The sequence below is a fragment of the Ranitomeya variabilis genome, chromosome 1 (genome assembly GCF_051348905.1).
Source record: "Ranitomeya variabilis isolate aRanVar5 chromosome 1, aRanVar5.hap1, whole genome shotgun sequence".
NCBI lineage: Eukaryota > Metazoa > Chordata > Amphibia > Anura > Dendrobatidae > Ranitomeya > Ranitomeya variabilis.
In genome coordinates this window covers 139239540-139260766 of record NC_135232.1, presented here as the reverse complement: position 1 = coordinate 139260766, position 21227 = coordinate 139239540, and the positions used below count along the sequence as shown (strand labels likewise).

Genomic DNA, 21227 nt, shown 5'->3' with positions numbered 1-21227 from the left:
TTTCATTCCCAAGTTTCTTAATTTCATAGATTTTAAGTCTGAAAGTAGACCTAAATCCATGGAGTTCAACCTATAACCTAATATAGGGGGTGGGAACCTTTTTTTGCCAAGGGCCATTTGGATATTTATAAAGAATTGCACAAAATTATCAACTTGAAAATGATCCTGCTACATTTGGTCAAATAATTTGTGATGGCTGGAACTACTTCTCTTTTATGCGGCGTATAATATTAGGTGGTGTTGATCAAGGTTCTACTTGCAACTGCTTTTCCAGGTTTCCGTTGTTTTGGAGCACAATCAATTTTCTTTTATAATAAGTTTTATAAAGAACGGCTAACTGCAGTCAGTTGGAGATGATGGGGGCTGGAGCATTTGCATTACTGGAGGCGCTAGGGCAGGAGCAGGGACCTCAAAGGAAACTGTGGAGCAGGAGCAGAGACCTCAAAGGAAACTGTGGGGCAGGAACAAAGACATCACAGTAGATACTGAGGCAGGAACAGAGAACTCACAGGAGACACTGGGGCAGGAGCAAAGATATAGCTACCATACATTATGCCACCCTCACTCAGTAACCCTTGGAGTGTGACTGGTATGACGTTGACTAATGAATGCCTCTTCATGGTGGTACCTATGTGGTCTTCGGATCAATCTTCAGCTGTCATTACAGAAAATGTGACTCATTGCTGAATATGATAGACCTCCATTCCAACCTCCATTCCTGTCTCATTCTGCACCATGATAGTGTTTGACAGCAGTGGCATAAGGTCAATGGAACACCTGTAGCTGGATGTCTGGCTTGTGGCCAGATGTGATGCATACACTTTCTGATGGTTTTTGAAGACACTGCTTAGAGCCTTTTGCATGTTAAATGGTGTTCCGTTTGCAGTACAGAACAGATATATTATGGAACCAGTAGAGCGACCATTTCTTCAAAGTGCCCCATGAGCCAATTTTTCGTCATGATAACTCCAAGCCGCATGTTGCTCATGCTATTTTGAGAAGCCTGTGTGGGCTAAACATGGTGCCATGGCCTGCAGCATCTCCAGATTTACGTCTCAAGCAATGTCATTGGTCGGTAATTGCAAAGGAAGCTGCTGACAGCAAATATTGAAGATTTTCGGTCCCAAGTTTCTTAGTTTCATAGATTTTAAGTCTGAAAGTAGACATAAATCCATGGAGTTCAATCTATAACCTAAATACTGGCAGGAGCAGAGACATTGGGGCAGGAGCAGAGACATGACTTGAGACACTGAGGCAGAAGCAGAGACCTTACAGGAGATGAATGGGCAGAAGAAGAAACCTCACAGGAGACGCTGGGGCAGGAGTAGAGAACTCCTAGGAGACGATGGGGCAGAAGCAGAGACCTCCCTGGAGATGCTGGGGCTGCCACTGCTGTCTTCATCTGTGGGATGGGAGCACATTGCCTGCTAGCTCTGCCCACAGAGTGCGTTCTGACTCTGGCACTGTTCAGCATCAGGACGTAATCTTTCATTGCATGAGACTCAGCGTTCATTAGTGAAAACTCTGTGTGTATGCTCGCAGTGCATGGATAAATTAAAGGGACTGTAAAACTTGTTCGCTGGCCGAGTCCCCAGGAATCTGCCCATGGGCTGGAGAAAAGGTGAGTTTCCCCACCCCTGACCTAGCATGTTCAAGAGGAAGGCAAAATCCCAATAAGGCAGATGCCCCATATTAGTGTAAAATTTCTTCCCAGCTCCTCATATGACAATCACACTAGATCCCTGCATCAATGTCCCATAACCTGTAATAGAATTAGTGAATTAATGATTACAACATCATGTAGTAGAGTTCCATGGCCTTTCTGCTCTTACAGTAAAGAATAACCTTCTATGAATATGATTTAAACCTTCTTTCCACTAGACGTAGAAGTTGCCCCCTTGTCACCGTCGCTGGCCCAAGTGTAAAAAGATGAAAGATATCTGTAATGTCCCCTCATATATTTGTACATTGTAATACATTCACCCCCAAGCTTTCTTATTCCAAAGTGAAAAACTCCAAGTTTAATAGCCTGAAAACACAAAAAAGCACAGTAAAACCAAAACCACTCTGTTGCAAAAAAATCACAGTGGACAGCAAGTGCTAGTAAAAAGATGGAAAAAACAGGGTATTTGGTTGATACGTTTTTTGCAAAAAATGTATATTAAGCCGCTCTACCAATCGCCAAGGTATACCCATATCAGAGCAGTCCTAACTAATGTATGTAATCCCTATCTGATGTATTTAAAACCTGGTCATATGTACATTACCTGTATGAGCAGGATTCAGAAAAGGAATGTCCATGTGGACATGCTGGACAGAACGGCTCCTGTGCGCACAGCTCAAAAAAAGAGGGGTGGAGGCCTCCCTTACAAGTTTAATAACCTGTCTTGGTCCTGTAGGCCAGCCATTCCCTCTATAACCTTGTGCATTCAGCGCTGCAGAACAATCCTCAGACAACCATTAATAACCCCATTCATAGCAGCCATCTGTGTAAATGCTTGGACTGTGTTTCTTCACTTAGAATTCGTACTTGATACTGAATATATTGAAATGTTTTGAACATTTTGATTCTATTTTTTTTAACATATCCATATCATATCATATGACTATCCATCCTGATATCCATAATTCTAAAACTTTTTTTTCCTCGGTGTTACAATGTTGAGTAGTGTACTACAAATTAGCCAAGTGTATGTTTTTAAAAATTAAGGGGCAGCAAAAAGGAAGGCTAACTGCAGACTCAGACTACACAAGGTTTGTTTGTAGTCTGTTTCTATGGAGACAGTAATGTCTGCATGGGAGCTGTAGACACAAATCAATTAGAGATTTTTAACTATTATTATTTGGAAAGTTAAGGTAGTTCTTTTTTTTCATGAGATAATAAAAAGTAAAACGGAGGTGAGCATTCCACTTACATGTTACAGAAATTTTCAAATCTTCCTGCACATTGTGAAAAAATGATGTGAAGTTAAGGATGTGTCATGAATGCAAATGTACTATATAACAAGGTTACAGGTAGATTACAATGTTGCAGGAATATATTGCAAAAGGACAAAGCACTTTTCTTAAGCTGTGTTACAATAGTGACTTTATAGCTACACATCTAAGTCCTTCTTATTGCCTGTTAGTACTCATTATTGCTGCATGTTGGTGACACTCGTCCTATGGGTGACCAGGATCCTAGGAATAAGTGACACTGATGCTTTCATGCACACTCTCTTTAGGAAGGATTCTGCACTTAATGAGGATTAGCTGGTTCATTCTTCACGTTCTGTAGCTGAGCAATACTTCATTTGATTTCTACCATACAGACTGTCTAATTGGTTACATAGAATTTGTCTTGGAATTAATGCATATTGGAAATTGGGGACAGAAAATAGGATTAAATGTATGACTTTAATAGCATGGCATATGTTTAGTAGTCTAAATTCTTTTGCTAAAATCAATTTGACTGGCGGTATAATCTGGGAGTTGTTGATCAGTATTTAACAGTGTGTCATACAGTTTAGTACATTTACTGTACCCTGAAAAATATTCACATTTGCAAACTTACCCAAGTTCTATAAATGGAGAGGAATCCTGGTCCTAATCTTAGAGTTATCTACTGTTGTTCAAAGAGGACCTTTCAATTTAAATGGAGTCCTCCCTTCATTTGCCGTTGTTCAACTGATTCTGGAACAGTTTTTCTTTTATTCTGTGACCGTCCGTTCCAAAGTTATGTTCCCCACCCAGTAATAAAGATGCAAGTTATCCTTTCAACCACAGAACTTCACCAAACGGCGTTTAGTTTTTCTCCTCTGTGACAAAAATTATGTAATATACGTCTAGTTGGTTGAAGAGAAAATTAGCATCTTTATTACAAGGAGGCATGACTTTGGAAAAGAGGGTCCCAGAAAAAAAAACAATAAAAGCTATTCCAGAATCAGTGGAACAGCGCCAGTTGGAAGAGGTACTCAGTTTAAATTTAAAACATAAGTGAAAGGTTCTCTTTATCTACTTCTGGGACCACTCAAACGCGATAAATGTCCTGGGGGTCCACATTCTGCTCTGCAGTAATATTCAAAAGCATCAAGATTTCTCCCGGGTATACCCCATCCTCTGGAATTCTGTGCCCCAACACGTCCGGTTATCCACCACATTTGGATCCTTCAGTTGGAACATGAAAACCCACCTCTTCAAAAAAAGCTTACAACCTGCAATGACCACGGGGCCACCTAAACACCACAGGAGCTACTGCAACCCCCGACCTACTGCCTCCTTCCCCATAATCCTGTAGAATGTAAGCCCGCAAGGGCAGGGTCCTCTTCCCACTGTACCAGCCTACCAATGTTAGTATGCTTACTGTAAGTGATATCTATAATTTGTATGTAACCCCTTCTCATGCACAGCACCATGGAATCAATGGTGCTATATAAATAAATAATAATAATAATAATAATACACACTGTCGTTCAGCTGCGGGGAACTGACTTTCAGACACAGTCACAGTTCCACAGAGAAGGCGCCAATGGTTTATTACCATCTCTGCCTTATTTATATACCCAATGCTGAACAATCGCTCTAATAATGATAAGCGCTAACTGCGACTTCCTCATTCGGACCAGTGATCATTTGATTTCCGGGTGTAGGGACGGAGCAGGAGCTGTTGGTTCTTACAAAAAACTTTAAGCTCTGCTATGCTACGTTTCCACTGTAACAACCCAAATTGCAAACACATTCAGATTTAGAAAAAGAATATATAAAGAGGTTGAAATACCCCCAAAGGTCTTTTATGACCTCATAGGAAGCATAATACGTAAATCCGAAAAAAAACGTTTGAAAAAAAATTAAAAAAAAAAAGCCACTGACAATCCAAATTGCTGGTGCTTTCTCAAGTGAAGAAAAAAAATGTCTACAAACAATTGATAGAGATGGAAACAAATTTTAAATGTATTTCTGTAGTCCTTTGTGGTCCTTAAAAAGGAGAAAACAGGCAGGTATTTCCTATATTTTCACATTTTTACAGCTCTTGAGGGCATGTGCACACGCTGCGGATTACTCTGCGGATTTTTCCGGACTGGTTTTGCTAAATCCGCAGGTAAACCGCACTGCGGAATTACCGTGGATTTGCCGCAATTTTTTTGTGGATTTTGTGCGGATTCCACCTGCGGATTTAAACCTGTGGATTCCTATAATGGAGCAGGTATAAACCGCTGCAGAATCTGAACAAAGAATGAACATGCTGCGGAATAAACAACGCTACGTTTCAGCGTGGTTTTTTTCCGCAGCATGTGCACTGCGGATTTTGTTTTCCATAGGTTTACATGGTACTGTAAACTCAGGGAAAACTGCTGCAAGTCCACAGCGTCCAATCCGCTCCGATCCGCAGCAAAATCCGCAGCGTGTGCACATACCCTTAAACTGCACGTATAAAAAATTCAAAAAATGTGCCAGGTCAGGAATGGGTTAAATGGCCTGGTCTTCAACATTTTTTCCCCTAACTGAGATGCATTCCCTATGGAGGGGATAGATTATAAATGTCTGATAACTGGGAGGCCAAGTGTATGTTGTAAAATTAGGGAACAGCCAAACCGGAGTAGGATTGCTTAATCGCAAACTTTGTGACTAGTCTGTTACTATGAAGACCCAGGTCCACATGAGAGCTGTGGACACAAAACACAAAACTATTTAGGTATAAGGTTTGTTTGTTCTTTTACCTTGTATGCATTGGACAATTAGAAATAATGAAATGGTCAAACTGGTGGCTCACACTATTAGATTTACACGTGGAAATCCTGAAAAACGTCTGCACATACAGAAAACAGGTCACAAACGTATTAATTGTATGTCGTAAATTCAAAGCTATGACAGAAGTTTTATGTAACGATGTTGCACACAGCTTAGTACGTGTGATACAATTATGCTGTAGCCATAGTCACTTCTACTGATCTATTCTAGTGCTACAAATTGAGAGGAACCCTGCTCCAGTCTTACAATTGTCAGGAAGGGGTTAAGGGCTTTTTTCATAATTGACAATTGTTGCCTCTCTACGGGATGGGTGATACATGTCTGATAATTATGGGGTCAACTGATCGCTATGGGTTCCAAACCCCCCAACATTTCTCCTTACTGCCATCATGCACGGCTGCAAAGGCGAGAAGTATGGGTTGATTGGTGGTCAAGCACGTGCCCGACCACTCCTTTTAAAAAGGTAATAAATGTAAAGAAACACCTGTTTTATTGATTGACAGCTGACCCTGCAGTGGGACCCCTAGAATTGTGTCAATTGTAACAAAAAAAAAAAAAGAAAAAAAAAACTTTAAAGTCCAGTTCCTGAGCAAACAAGGGGAGGGGGTTTCTTAGTATTTGGAAACCCCCTGGTGTCACCACAAGAACTAGAACACTGCTGTATAACTCCTAATGCTGCTAGCTCCCCCTAGTGGCTCCTGCAGGTAGACATAAGTTTCTGATTTAACGCGTTTGTTTGGTGGTAGTCGCGCTTTTTTGTTTTGTTTTTTTCTCTCATACAGGATTTTTTTCCTAGCAATTGTGAATACAGAGATTGAACCAATATCCTACTGCAGAGTACGTTGCCCAACTGGATACTAACCCATAACCATCCTGTACCACCCTGTATTATGCATATCAATACTAATTCTTTTTTTTCCCCAAGTTATAGACTGATTTGCTGATCTTAGAAACATCCCAGAGTGTGAATAAATCCCTCACAGACCATTTATTTAGAAAACAAAATCTACACATGTCAAAATTTGGCAAAGTATTGTGCAGGGTGTGAAGAGGACACGAGGGGGACCATTGTGAGCAGCCATGCTTTTGGGACTCCCCCGCCTCTACAATCTTGCTGCGTGCAGCGCCTGGCATCAAGTCTAATGTGCACACTCGTATGTGGAGACAAAACTGTTTTACAGAGCCAAATCTACTGCCAAATCTAATTTGCAGAGTGAAATCTGATGCCAAGTCTTGTAAAAAATCATATTCAATATTTACCTTTTTGCAGAAGATCTCTCTTCATTCAAGCTCTGCATGTATTTACACCGAGCCTCATTCACAAATGCTGTGTCAGCCGGGATCCTGCTGTATTGTCATGTACTCGCTGCAGAACGCTGGATAATTAGTGCTCTTCTCTATGCGGCTCCTGCTGTATGTGCCTGTATATAGTCACCGTCACTGCAGCCTGTATTACAGTCACCGCCATATGGAGTCAGTGCTCTTCTACCACTGTGGAAAAAAGACTTCTAAGGTCTGCACTATGTTGCCACTTAAGGCTAAGTGATCACATTGCAGATTTGCGCGGAAATTTCCGCGGCAATTCTGCAACTCCTGCCGCGGGTATATCGCATGCGGAATTGGCATGCATATTCCCGCTAAACACTAGCGTTTTGCAAGCATAATTAGCTTGCAGAATGCTAGGGTTTTCCAAGCGATCTGTAGCATCATTTGGAAAACTGATTGACAGGTTGGTCACACTTGTCCAACAAGTGTGACCAACTTTTACTATTGATGCTGCCTATGCAGCATCAATAGTAAAAAGATAGGACGTTAAAAATAATAAAAAATAAATCGTGATATTCTCACCTTCCGGCGTCCCCGGCAGTTTTCCCGCTCCTCACGATGCTCTTGTCCCAGTTATGCTTTGTGGCATGACCCCAGATGACGTAGCGGTCTCGCGAGACCGTATGTCATCACAAGTCATTTTCGCAAAGCATCCCTGGGAACGGGAGCATCGCGAGGAGCGGGAAGACTGCCGGGGACGCCGGAAGGTGAGAATATCATTATTTATTTATTTTAATTCTTTTTTTTTTTTAACAATTATATGGTTCCCAGGACCTGGAGGAAAGTCTCCTCTCCTCCACCCTGGGTACCAACCGCACATGGCCTGCTTACTTCCCGTATGGTGGGGATAGTCACATGCAGAGAGTAAGCGGATCAATGCACTCCTATGTGGGCGGAATCCCTGCGATTCCGCACTTTAATGAACATGCTGCGTTTTTTTCCGGAATGCGATTCCGCCGCGGAAAAAAACGCACAAAAATTGCAGATTGCATTCTAATAATAGGATGCTTAATGTATGCGTTTTTTTTTTTCGCGAAAAAATGCGAAAATTCCTAAATTTGTGCACATAACCTTAGACTGGGCAGAAACTCTCATTTGTATTGCCAGGAGCAGTTTCAGGTTCCACAACACTTTACAATTCAGAAGGAACATGTCCAGATGATACCAGACATCACAGTGTAGCATTAGTGTATTAGCCATTTTATAATAATTATATAAGGATATTCATGTAAAGCTACAGTCATCGGTCACCAGCTAGGATCTGTCTGTGTCCAGATACAAATTGCTTTCGAGTGCATGGAGTGTGTGGGAGCAGACGGTAGAAAGGATCAGATTCTGAGGAATGTTGGAAGGGAGAATTAGGAGAAGTTAGATCATAATGGTAATGTGATGGGACTGACTAACAAGCTGTGTCTTTATGGTGCACTTATAGTTGCTCTATGTTGGGGGGGTTTTTTCCGCCTTCTTCCAACAGATATAACTTTTTATTTTTCCATAACAAAAAAAAAATTCAAGGCTTTTTTTTAATGACACTTTGTTTTTGTTTTTTTGCTTAAAATTCATGGCCACTGCAGCAGTCCATCATTTTATTATTTATTATTATTTATTGTTATAGCGCCATTTATTCCATGGCGCTTTACAAGTGAATCATTACAGTGCAATCCCATTATGTGAGTGAAGGCAGGGGGCAAATATAATGGTGCGTTCCCAGAATGGGTTAACAGAAGCAGTATTCAGCAGCCAGCATGTACTGAATACGGTGCGAACTCGGCTCATGAGACCACATCATACACATGGACCCAGCATTGCATGTACCAGTACATCACATGTTGGGAGGGTTCATACTGTGGGCGCTGGGAGTTAATTGGATGGAGTAGCGCATTCCAAGAACCTTTGCAGCATGAGAAAAGTCATGGAAACGGCAGCGGGAGTATCGGATTGTGGAGGATGTTCGTATTCTGTCATTTGCGGAATGGAGGGCATGGGTAGGGAGGTAGACCGCGATGAGGGAGCAGATGTAGTATATATATGTGACATGATGGTAACGTTACGCTCTAACTGGGGGAGTCGTAATGTGGTGTTGGGACCAAGCGCTCGCTGCCCCAGTCCAGGTGCTATGCTCCAGTAAACACTGAGAACAATGCTCTGCTGTCTTCAGCCATTAGTGACCATGTACCGAGGCTCTCTGCTGGGGATCGGCGTATAAGACACATAGCACAAAGTAACAAGTGTTATTAATTTGATCAGTCTGGTGTGGAGAAGTGGTGTTATTGTGAGATGTCATGTACTGGACTTGTCTGGGACATTTGTATAGAGCAGACCACATTATTCCCAATATCTTATTTCTATATAGATAATAGAAAGGTAAACTGTTCACTAGATCTGTGTCGTGCTGCTCTTACTAAAGAGTGACAGTGAACCGGAGAAAGCCTCTTTGTGGAATTACATTTTCCTCTTAACACTACTGCGAATGTAGGAGCTTACATCTTCCATACTTGTTTCCTTAAAAATCTTCTATATGGCTCCAAAAATATGTCCCTTTTTATTTAGCACTCAAATTATGCTTATCTTTATAGATTTTAACAAGGGGGCGTTGTTTAGAGGGTAATTATGCAGCTCAAATTAAAGACGCCCCAGAGGATCCTGTAAGTAACGCCCCATTGGTTAACATCATAGAAATTAGCATGTATTGCAACGCTAAATAAAAGTGCCAAAATCTCTATAACAGTGTATCAGATTTTTAAGGAAAAAAACAAGAACAGTCTATTCGGGAGCAGTGAGGAACAAAATAATATATGGTATATTTTGGTCATTTACTATCTACAGATGCTTCTCGCAAAATTAGAATATCATCAAAAAGTAAATCTATTTCAGTTCTTCAATACAAAAAGTGAAACTCCTATATTATATAGAGGTCATTACAAACAGAGTGATCTATTCTAAGTGTTTATTTCTGTTAATGTTGATGATTATGGCTTACAGCCAATTAAAACCCCAAAGTCATTATCTCAGTAAATTAGAATACTTTATAACACCAGCTTGAAAAATGATTTTAAAATCCGAAATTTTGGCTACTGAATTGTATGTTCAGTAATGCACTCAGTACTTGGTCTGGGCTCCTTTTTGCATCATTTACTGCATCAATGCGGCGTGGCATGGAGGTGATCAGCCTGTGGCACTGCTGAGGTGTTATGGAAGCCCAGGTTGCTTTGATAGCAGCCTTCAGCTTGTCAGCATTGTTGGGTCTGGTGTCTCTCATCTTCCTCTGAGTTTGCTGGCCAATCAATGACAGTGATACAGTTGTTTTTAAACCAGATATTGGTACTTTTGGCAGTGTGGACAGGTGCCAAGTCCAGCTTTCTATGTGCACTGTGCATAGGCAGAAAGCTGCCAATCAGTGGTGAGATAGGGATTATGTAGAGCTTTTGAATATGAAGGACTACATGGCGGCCGGTTTAATAGTCCTCTAGTGATAGTCTCCTGCTGATAAAAGTGATTTTATCAAATCTATAGCATGCAGCCCAGTAAGTGACACATCACTGGAATCAGGTTCTCTGTCTCTACATTATACTGGTCGCAGATTAGATGGCAAAAGCCTGGTAAGAGATTCCATTTAAATGGATTCACTTTCTTGTGATTGAACGTTCATCACTTCTTATAGGTGAAGGCTGGCTGTTATTTTACAGTGAAATGATCAGAATATCACTCAGTCCTCATACTAATTTCCGTAAAAAAAAAAAAACTTAATCATGTTCTTGTCTAGATGTGATAATAGGTGAACCCCAGGTCTGCTCACTGAACAGTACTGTACGAGGAAAGTATGTGGTCCGAGCTTCTCTAGACAATTCTCTGCTGGTAGTGGAGGTGGAATAATGTTTATGTCGGCATTTTCTATATTTACTGTATTTATGTTGAATATGTAAAAGAGAATGGAGTTGTCATGCTTCATCATTTAGTAATGCAGTGTTTATATTTCCTGCAGAGAAGTGAATAAACCGTTCTCCATAAATCAAGCATTGATGTGTTACAAATTCTTCCTGACATTTTGATGTACAGTACATAATAATGTATTGGGATTGCTGTGCGGCTTATTTATACATACACTAGACGCACCACACTCCATGCTCAGACACTTCTAATTATTCATTGATTTGCATTATATCCTTCTACTGCTTTTTTGTACAAATTAAGTAATCTGACAGATGTCAATGAGAACCTCACTGAAAATTGCAGTGCTTGCTCCTTTACAATTACTGCCATAGATTCTTAAAAACCTGATTGCAGTGGGCTCTCGTGTAGCGCCTCATAGTCATCGTGCTGTGTTACTAGGACATGTGCTGCCAGGGACAGTGGCAGTCTATGCACATACAATTTATTATTTAAGACTAATGTGTATATACAGTATACAGTACAGACCGAAAGTTTGGACACATCATCTCATTTAAAGATTTTTCTGTATTTTCCTGGCTATGAAAATTGTACATTCACATTGAAGGCATCAGAACTATGAATTAACACATGTGGAATTATATACTTAACAAAAAAGTGTGAAACAACTGAAATTATGTCTTATATTTTAGGTTCTTCAAAGTATCCACCTTTTGTTTGATGACTGCTTTGCACACTCTTGGCATTCTCTTGATGAGCTTCAAGAGGTAGTCACCGGGAATGGTCTTCCAACAATCTTGAAGGAGTTCCCAGAGATGCTTAGCACTTGTTGGCCCTTTTGCCTTCACTCTGCGGTCCAGCTCACCCCAAACCATCTCGATTGGGTTCAGGTCTGGTGACTGTGGAGGCCAGGTCATCTGGCGTAGCACCCCATCACTCTCCTTCTTGGTCAAATAGCCCTTACACAGCCTGGAGGTGTGTTTGGGGTCATTGTCCTGTTGAAAAATAAATGATCGTCCAACTAAACGCAAACCGGATGGAATAGCATGCCACTGCAAGATGCTGTGGTAGCCATGCTGATTTAGTAGGCCTTCAATTTTGAATAAATCCCCAACAGTGTCACCAGCAAAGAATCCCCCACACTATCACACCTCCTCCTCCATGCTTCACGGTGGGAATCAGGCATGTAGAGTCCATCCGTTCACCTTTTCTGCGTCGTCCAAAAACACGGTGGTTGGAACCAAAGATCTCAAATTTGTACTCATCAGACCAAAGCACAGATTTCCACTGGTCTAATGTCCATTCCTTATGTTCTTCAACCCAAGCAAGTCTCTTCTGCTTGTTGCCTGTCCTTAGCAGTGGTTTCCTAGCAGCTATTTTACCATGAAGGCCTGCTGCACAAAGTCTCCTCTTAACAGTTGTTGTAGAGATGTGTCTGCTGCTAGAACTCTGTGTGGCATTGACCTGCTCTCTAATCTGAGCTGCTGTTAACCTGCGATTTCTGAGGCTGGTAACTCGGATAAACTTATCCTCAGAAGCAGAGGTGACTCTTGGTCTTCCTTTCCTGGGGCGGTCCTCATGTGAGCCAGTTTCTTTGTGGCGCTTGATGGTTTTTGCCACTGTACTTGGGGACACTTTCAAAGTTTTCCCAATTTTTTGGATTGACTGACCTTCATTTCTTACAGTAATGATGGCCACTCGTTTTTCTTTACTTATCTGCTTTTTTCTTGCCATAATACAAATGCTAACAGTCTATTCAGTAGGACTATCAGCTGTGTATCCACCAGACTTCTGCACAACACAACTGATGGTCCCAACCCTATTTATAAGGTAAGAAATCCCACTTATTAAACCTGACAGGGCACACCTGTGAAGTGAAAACCATTCCCGGTGGCTACCTCTTGAAGCTCATCAAGAGAATACCAAGAGTGTGCAAAGCAGTCATCAAAGAAAAAGGTGGCTACTTTGAAGAACCTAGAATATAAGACATAATTTCAGTTGTTTCACACTTTTTTGTTAAGTATACAATTCCACGTGTGTTAATTAATAGTTTTGATGCCTTCAGTGTGGATGTACAATTTTCATAGTCATGAAAATACAGAAAAATGTTTAAATGAGAAGGTGTGTCCAAACTTTTGCATGAAGAATTATAATCCCTTGCAAATGATTTTCTTAGGGGATTTTTTTCCATCAGAACATAGTGATGTAAAGTACAAGTGCGGGCTCAGTGATCCGCCTCAGCGGTGATGTGCGCTGTCGGAGTGATGTCACTGCTGCAACCAACATTGAGTTCCATGGATCTGGACCCAGGAAAGGCAAATACATGCTCTTATTGGTATTTTAAAGCGTCCACTTTCCAGAAAATTAAAAACCCCTTTTAATTCCAAGGCTGTATTTTATTTTAATTACATAGTAATAACGGCAGTGCCACATATGCATATAGCCTTTGTCTGTATTTAAAAGATTTCTTCAAATGTTGTGATGCCATATCAGTTTTTGCCTTTAGTTTTAGACAATATACGTTTTGATGACGTCACTCATGTTCATGCTTATTATTAACCTGTAAAGCTTGAACATGGGCCTGCTACTCATTACAAAGAAGACAAAGATATTGACTACTGCCAGGTATGACCGGGACACATTTGAAGTGGACCGTAATGAACTGGAAGTTGTAAAGGAGTTTAAACTACTCAGATCAATGATCACTCAAGATGCAGCGATGATACCGGAAGACAATAGGATAGGGAAAATCACAAGTCGCTGGACATTTCATTGTCGAGGAAGGCATGGCTCGTACATAGTTTGATCTTGTCTATGGTGACATGCGGATACGAAACCTGGAAGATAAAGAAACAAGTACAAAAATTTCCAGATTCATTATGGTGACTACTGTCCGTCACCCAACCATCACATTTACCTCCATAAAATAGCTATATCAATCAGGAGAACCAGTGGAAGTTTTATAAAAATTAACAAACTTTATTAATGACAATATACATAGTAAAAACACAAGCACATGTCAGAAACTGACTGTGCGATGGACCATAAAGTGCAAATAAAGACACCAGACAAATGAGGTCTGCCACACGGTAAACACTGTATGCTCACAATTACATTGTACATGCAGACAAAAATATTCCAACCGAAAGCCCAAAGGCTATTAGTCTCATTGGGGGTAAACCATAATTTTTTAAAACCATGAGCCCCAAATGATAGCCATGTGGGAGATTCCCCTTATCCGGTACACTTAATGAATGTCAGGCACAAATCCATAATCATTGCCCCATAGTGTGTCCGTGAAAAAGGGATAGTTAGAAAACCATGTCTCACCTAGTGCAGGTAGACCTCTGCATGCACCCCGACGCGCGTTTCGCTGCCGTTAGCCTCGCTTTCACACTTCCCCTTGAGAAAGCGAGGCTAACGGCAGCGAAACGCGCGTCGGTGCGTGCAGAGGTCTACCTGCACTAGGTGAGACATGGTTTTCTAACTATCCCTTTTTCACGGACACAATATGGGGCAATGATTATGGATTTGTGCCTGACATTCATTAAGTGTACCGGATAAGGGGAATCTCCCACATGGCTATCATTTGGGGCTTATGGTTTTAAAAAATTATGGTTTACCCCCAATGAGACAAATAGCCTTTGGGCTTTCGGTTGGAATATTTTTGTCTGCATGTACAATGTAAATGTGAGCATACAGTGTTTACCGTGTGGCAGACCTCATTTGTCTGGTGTCTTTATTTGCACTTTATTGTCCATCGCACAGTCAGTTTCTGACGTGCTTGTGTTTTTACTATGTATATTGTCATTAATAAAGTTTGTTAATTTTTATAAAACTTCCATTGGTTCTCTTGATTGAGATAAAGAAACAAGATAGAAGAAGAATCAGCGCGTTAGAAATGTGGTGCTGAAGAGGATGTTATCAGTACCATGGATGGCAAGAAGAACAAACAAATCAATGTTGGAAGAAACCAAGCCAGGCATGTCACTCAAAGGAAAGATCACCAAGCTCAGACTTGTCTGCTTTGGACACTTCGTACAAAGACATTAATCACTGGAGAAGGACATCATGGTCAGAAGAATAGCAGGAACAAGAAGAAGAGGTAGACCAACAACCCAATGACTTGATACTATCAACATAACAATGCAAAGACCCTGTTGGAACTTTCTAGCCTTGCACAAGATCGATCTTCTTGCAAATCGTTTATTCATCAAGTCAAAAGCTGTGAAGAAAAAAAAAATAATGTATTGAAATTGTCACACTATTGCCTTTTTATTTCTAGACTTTGCTTTAATGTGACAATGTCACACTAGTTTTTGTATTCTTCGATTCTATTGCCAGGGATGTCTGATTGAGTCGTTAGATAACATGACTGCTTTCTTCCATAAATGATTTCCTATCTGCACACTCCTATAAAAGTCCATATAGCGTGATTTGGGGGGGAGGTAGTAAACACTTATGATGTACAGTTTAAAAAACAGTTTCAATGACCAGATATATTACAGTTAATTTTATTAGTTACTTTTCGTTTCTGTGACTTTTTATTTTATCTTCGCTACAGAGTTGATGTCCTGGCTATCCTATCTTGTGTAGAAAACTTTCTGTGGTCGGTATGCACCAGTGTTGAAGAACTTGTACCAACAACTCGTAATCCTAACAGCACAGTCTATAAGATACACAATCACTGTAACAGCCTGCTTACAACTATGAGCGTATTATCAGCACCCCTGGAATGTTTGACACAGTAAGTATCTGCTTGTGTGTGGTCTAGCCCATTGTTGCTCTTTCGCCACAACTTTTTGGCAATCAAACTTTTTTCTTAAACTTTGTCCGGCTCAAAATTAAATGTACTCGATCATCTTTTTCCTTTTCTTAGTTTTTTTTTTTATATCTTAGAGAAACCCCTCCGCCTTACACTGCTGTTCTCACAATGGCTTTTAATGGAAGATCATGTGGCCAGACCTGTCCTTCAGCTTCCACCAATCGAAAACCCTGCACATGAGAACGCTGCTTTTCAATTGGAGGAGGCAGATAGATAGGAATGGTCTCATTCTCCTCCATCAGCCGACATTTTGTGGAGAGACGTACTCTGCTGTCGGTGAGGAGGGAGAACATGTAATAGATATATATTAGTAAGTGCCACCAAATCATGTCCCCAAAACATCTATTAAAATAAAGGCAAGGTGGCCAACCCCTTTAAGATTAGCATAGCTTCCTTATATAGGATAACTACCCTTGGATCATTATTGTGACACATTTTAACACTCCTCTTAGCCACTTTCCTTTTGCAGAATTTTTTTAAAACCGTTAAAGTAGGAGTGACCTATACTTTAGCTGTAAGACTTTCATATTTTTTTTTAAAAATACATTTTTTGATTGAAATTACCATAATTAAATGATTTAGAAGCCCCAATAAATCAGCTGTTCTTACTAAGGAGGGCTGTTTATCATCATAGATGTTCTCTGCAGTGCCAAATTTAGTACAGCATAGTGGCCATTGAAATAAAGGGTGAACCATGTGAGAAGTGTTCCACCAAAGTGAGAACTGTTCTTTTTTTTAATGCTTTCCATTCTGTCTCCTGGGGTGGGTCCAAAATGGGAGACCTGACCCCTTATAGTGTAATACGACATATGAAATGTGGTTTTCTTCATGAGACAACATCTTAATACCCTCACTCTACAAGCTGGCTAAAAAATCCCAACACTTGGGTCCAAATTCATCAAGACCATCAAAATTGTTCAGGCCGATATTGACGTTTCCGTGCAGTCGCCGCACACATCAAATCGCCGCATGCGGGCGCATCCGCATACAAAACACGTCCCTGTGTACCCAATGTTACAGATAGGTATGCAGGACACATGCAGAGTAGGGGGAGCTTCAAGGAGGAAGAAGGGAGGAAGCACGCTGCCATCCGCAGCCCTCCCGACCGCATATGTGAAACCAGCCTTAGTGTTCTATTTATCTTCAGGATGTCCCAATATTAACTGTATAGAACTATCTTTTTTTAGGACGACTAATAGTAAACTACTATTTTAAGATACATTTGTTTGGGAGTATCTGGTCTTGTGAAATGACAATCTTAGGCTGCCGTGACACTAGCAGTATTTGGTCAGTATTTTACATCAGTATCTGTAAGCCAAAACCAGGAGTGGAACAATTAGAGGAAAAGTATAATAGAAACATATGCACCACTTCTGCATTTATCACCCACTCCAGGTTTTGGCTTACAAATACTGATGTAAAATACTGACCAAATACTGATGGTGTGATCGCAGCCTTAACCTGATTCCAGCCTGAAGTTGTGTCCTTTCTTCGACATTCGATTCACATTTGGAGCCATGTAGGAGCTGAACATATATTTCTCCAGTGAATGGTAACCACCCCACAGCTTAATGTCACTCTCACCCTTCACTCAGGCAGCAGATTGAATGCAAAAAAAATTATTATAAGTTATAGTTGGACAGGCATAACTGATAAGTCAATAAATAGATTTGGTTAAGAGTTAAAGTATCAGGAATTCATATCTGAAAATACTTACTGATCCTGGAATAATTAGAAGCACGTTTTCCAGTGTAAACGCTTTGATCACGGTCGTGACTGCTGCACCATGTCTAAGACAACTCAATGTCTGAAATGATTTACATCTGTGCTCCTCCAAAGGCGATCTGGCCCAGGACCAACATACAATGTAGGCGACAGTGAATGGGTCAGCGCACAGCAGCATATTTTTGGTTAGTATACTGTCTGTGTCGCAAAGGACCACACTCGGGCAACACACTGACCAACGTAGTATACATGATAGATCTGAAAAATCACAGCATGTACTGTCCATTACAGTAATAGTTTCAATGGTATCTATCTGGTGCACATTCACACAGTTGTGCAAACTTGGTTCTCAGGGTGTTCACACAGTTTTTTTCACATAGATTTGGAAAAAAAAAGTCTTCAGTAAGTAATACTTATTGACACCATTTGGTGTTTTTATTTTCCATAGGTTAACATGGTACTGTACACCGCATGGAAAACTGCTGCGGATCCGCAGCGTCAAAAACGCTGCGGATCCGCAGTAAAAACCGCAACGTGTGCACATGGCCTTAAAACTAAACTCAAAAAAGCAAGGGAGGATTGTGTTTCATTTAACTGCTTCATTACACTTTTATAAAAAAATGAATGATGTCCTTTAAAACTACATTCCTCCCTTAAAACAACAAGCTCTCAAATGGCTATGTCGATCAAAACATTAAAAAGTTATCGCTTTTACAAAATTGTTCGGAAAAAACAAAAGCGCAGAAAAATGAAAAATTGCCCGTTCGTTACAGGGTGTAATAGATAATTGGAATTACGGCACATCTCGGAAATAACTGCATTGACTCATGCCCCAGAATGGGTTTGTGCGGGATTCTATTTAACTCCAATAACTTTATCTGTTATTTACTCATAGTGAAGGTATTGAGGACCTCAACCACTAGTATTAGGACATTAAGTTTAGACTTCACTGGAAAGTTTTGTTCTTTTGTGTCATTTTACTTTGAATTAATTCAAAGAAAATCTATGTTAAACTGTTCTTTGAAGAATATTTATTCATGATATAAAATTGCTGCAACTATTAGAAGAGCGTTTCAGTTCTAATAAGAAGATTGTATTGTTTTAATTTCTCATTGCAAGTAATGTCTTTCCAGAACTATCAAGAAGAGTTTGTCCGAGTTTCAGTCACTTTCTTCAGATCCAGCTTCAGAAGACTTTTTATTCTGGCTCACTTTTATTAATCCAAACCTATTCCCTTCTTTGTCTAAGTAAGTGTCCTTTGTTTTATTACTGCAAACTTTGATGTGTGTTTGAAATATCTTGTTCTCTTTTATCTGTGTGTTTTTATGCTTCGAGACAATTTATTTTATCTCAAGCTATAATACATTTCTATCTCATTATAGTTGGGCTACAATGATGAATTCATGATTATTCATACATAAATGTATTGAAGATCTGTTTTATGGAAGGAAAACTTACATATAACCAATTTATTATTAATGATCGTATTGCATTTAGTGCATTTTTATATAACGCCAACAGCTTCCACAGCACTATACAGAGATCACCCCTTTTTGGGTCTCACTTTCCAAATTAGGCTGTGTGTACACGTTCCCGATTTTTCACGTTTTTTTCGCTATAAAAATGCGATAAAACCGCGAAAAAACGCATACATTAAGCATCCTATTAATAGAATGCAGTCCTTAAATTTTGTGCATGTTGCTTTTTTTCCCTGTAAAAAACGCATCATGTTCATTAATTTTGCGGATTTTTCACGTGTTTGTCGCTATATATTGCATTGAGGAAGCTCCGGAAAAAAACGGGCAAAAAATGCATGTGGATTTCCTGCAGAAAAAGTCCGGTTTGGGTCAGGAAAATTCTGCAAAGATTCCTGACGTGTGCACATAGCCTTAGCCTCCAAGTATTTTTTATGGTATGTGAAGGGAACTGAAGTACCTGAAGCAAACCCACATCATCAGAGGGAGCAGCAACTTTAAGAGTCTCTCTGTCCATCTCCTCCAACATCTCCCTCCCCTATGTATAAGGTGGCGCTATAGAGTTTAAGTCCTCTTTTTCTCAGTAGAGGCAATTTGCATATTTAATTCCACTATGTATAGACTTCCATAGGTAGCATGTAATTCGATCTTTCAGTGAGGAGAAAGTTTAGTTTTTATAAGTGAATGGGTATATGACTGATAAATATAGCCATTCACAGTAGTTGGCTATCTTTCAGTCCCATGTAGTTTGAATTGAGTTCTTCTGTGCTTCACTCACAGTGGGCAACTGACCGCCAGTTTTCATGATGGGAGGGATTGGTGATACACTTTCTGTACCCATTGACAACAAGTGAATGTCTTAAGTAGTTTAGATTGTAAGTGCTTTATAAATTCAGCATAATTTTGGTATAATACATGATATGATACAATGTTTGAGTATATTGGAAAATTTAGAAGGCTTCTTTAAATCACAGTATGATTAAGTAAATCATAGTATGATTCCCCAACTGTAAACCCAAGACAGCCCTCCACACATTATAATGGTCCTCACATAGTCCTCCATACAGTATAATCGAGCACAAATAGTCCTCCATTCAGTATAATGGCCCCTACATAGTCATTTATACAGTATAATGGACCCCATATAATATATGTCCCACATAGTGCTCCATACATTATAATGGGCCCCACATAGTGCTCCATACGGTATAATGGCCCCACATCGTCCTCCAAGCAGTATAATGTGCCCCACATAGTCCTCCATACAGTATAATGGCCCAACAATGTGCTCTATACAGTATACTGTGCCCCATATAGCACTCCATACAGTATAATGGACCCCACATAGCAGGGCCGGACTGGCCATCGGGCAGTTCTGGCAAATGCCAGAACGGCCGGTCCCTGTAGTGGGCCGCTCGATCTTTTGCCCCCCTTCATGCTGTCAGCTCCTGCAGTCGGAAGCGATCGAGCTGCCCTGCTCTATTAAAATCACCACACAGGATGAAGTTTGCAGCGGCCCTCTGATGTCCTGGTCACAAGCAGCAGTGAGGTAACTGAGACAGGCAGGGGGAGGGGGGCGCGCTCCGCTTTTCTGTGCAGCTCCGACCCAGCCACCTGCACTTACTGCTGTTTGTGATCAGGACATCGGACCGCCCACTTCCTCCTGTCCAGCGCGGTGGCAGGGACAGAAAAGATTTAGGAGCTGCTGATAAACGAGGGTCCTGAGCAGAAGAACAGAAAGCCCCGGAGTTTTACCTAGGAGAAAAGAAACTGTTGAAAGGCAAGCATAAATAGAATTAAGAAGAAAAAAAAAAGCTGTGTCCACTCTGCTCCCACACCACTAAGGGTACGTGTCCACGGTAAGTAAACGCTGCGTGATTGACGCTGCAGCGGCAAACACGCAGCGTCCAGATGTTCCAGCATAGTGGAGGGGATTTTGTGAAATCCCGTGTCCACTATGCGTGGAGAGGTACATTATGTAAAACAATCTGATGCCCCCCACAATTACTTGAGGAGCAATGACATCTAAAGACCACAAGCCCAGTGGGTCCTGGCATTTGACCAGGTTGGTCTGGTTATTATTATCATTGTTTGCATTTATAATGGTTACTACTCAGTGCAGACAACAAGAGAATAATCCAAGGACATGAGAAAGGCTTAAGAGCAAGCAATGAAAGCATCTTGTTGAATTTCAGAGAGCAAAATGGCCTCCAAATTTTTATTTGCATCACCATGCCTCTTTCTGTCATAACACCCCCATC

The 21227-nt window shown here is 40.7% G+C and overlaps 1 protein-coding gene across 4 annotated transcripts in view; it reads left to right on the top strand.

Moving 5' to 3' along the window:
- The window catches only part of KIAA0825 (KIAA0825 ortholog), a 565784-nt gene that overhangs the window by 116208 nt on the left and 428349 nt on the right, over positions 1–21227 (top strand). For all 4 annotated transcript variants that reach the window (XM_077289188.1, XM_077289179.1, XM_077289208.1 and 1 more), the window contains exons 11-12: positions 15506–15688; positions 18625–18738. In XM_077289188.1, the coding sequence (XP_077145303.1) occupies positions 15506–15688; positions 18625–18738 (297 nt within the window). The remainder of the gene's footprint in view (positions 1–15505; positions 15689–18624; positions 18739–21227) is intronic.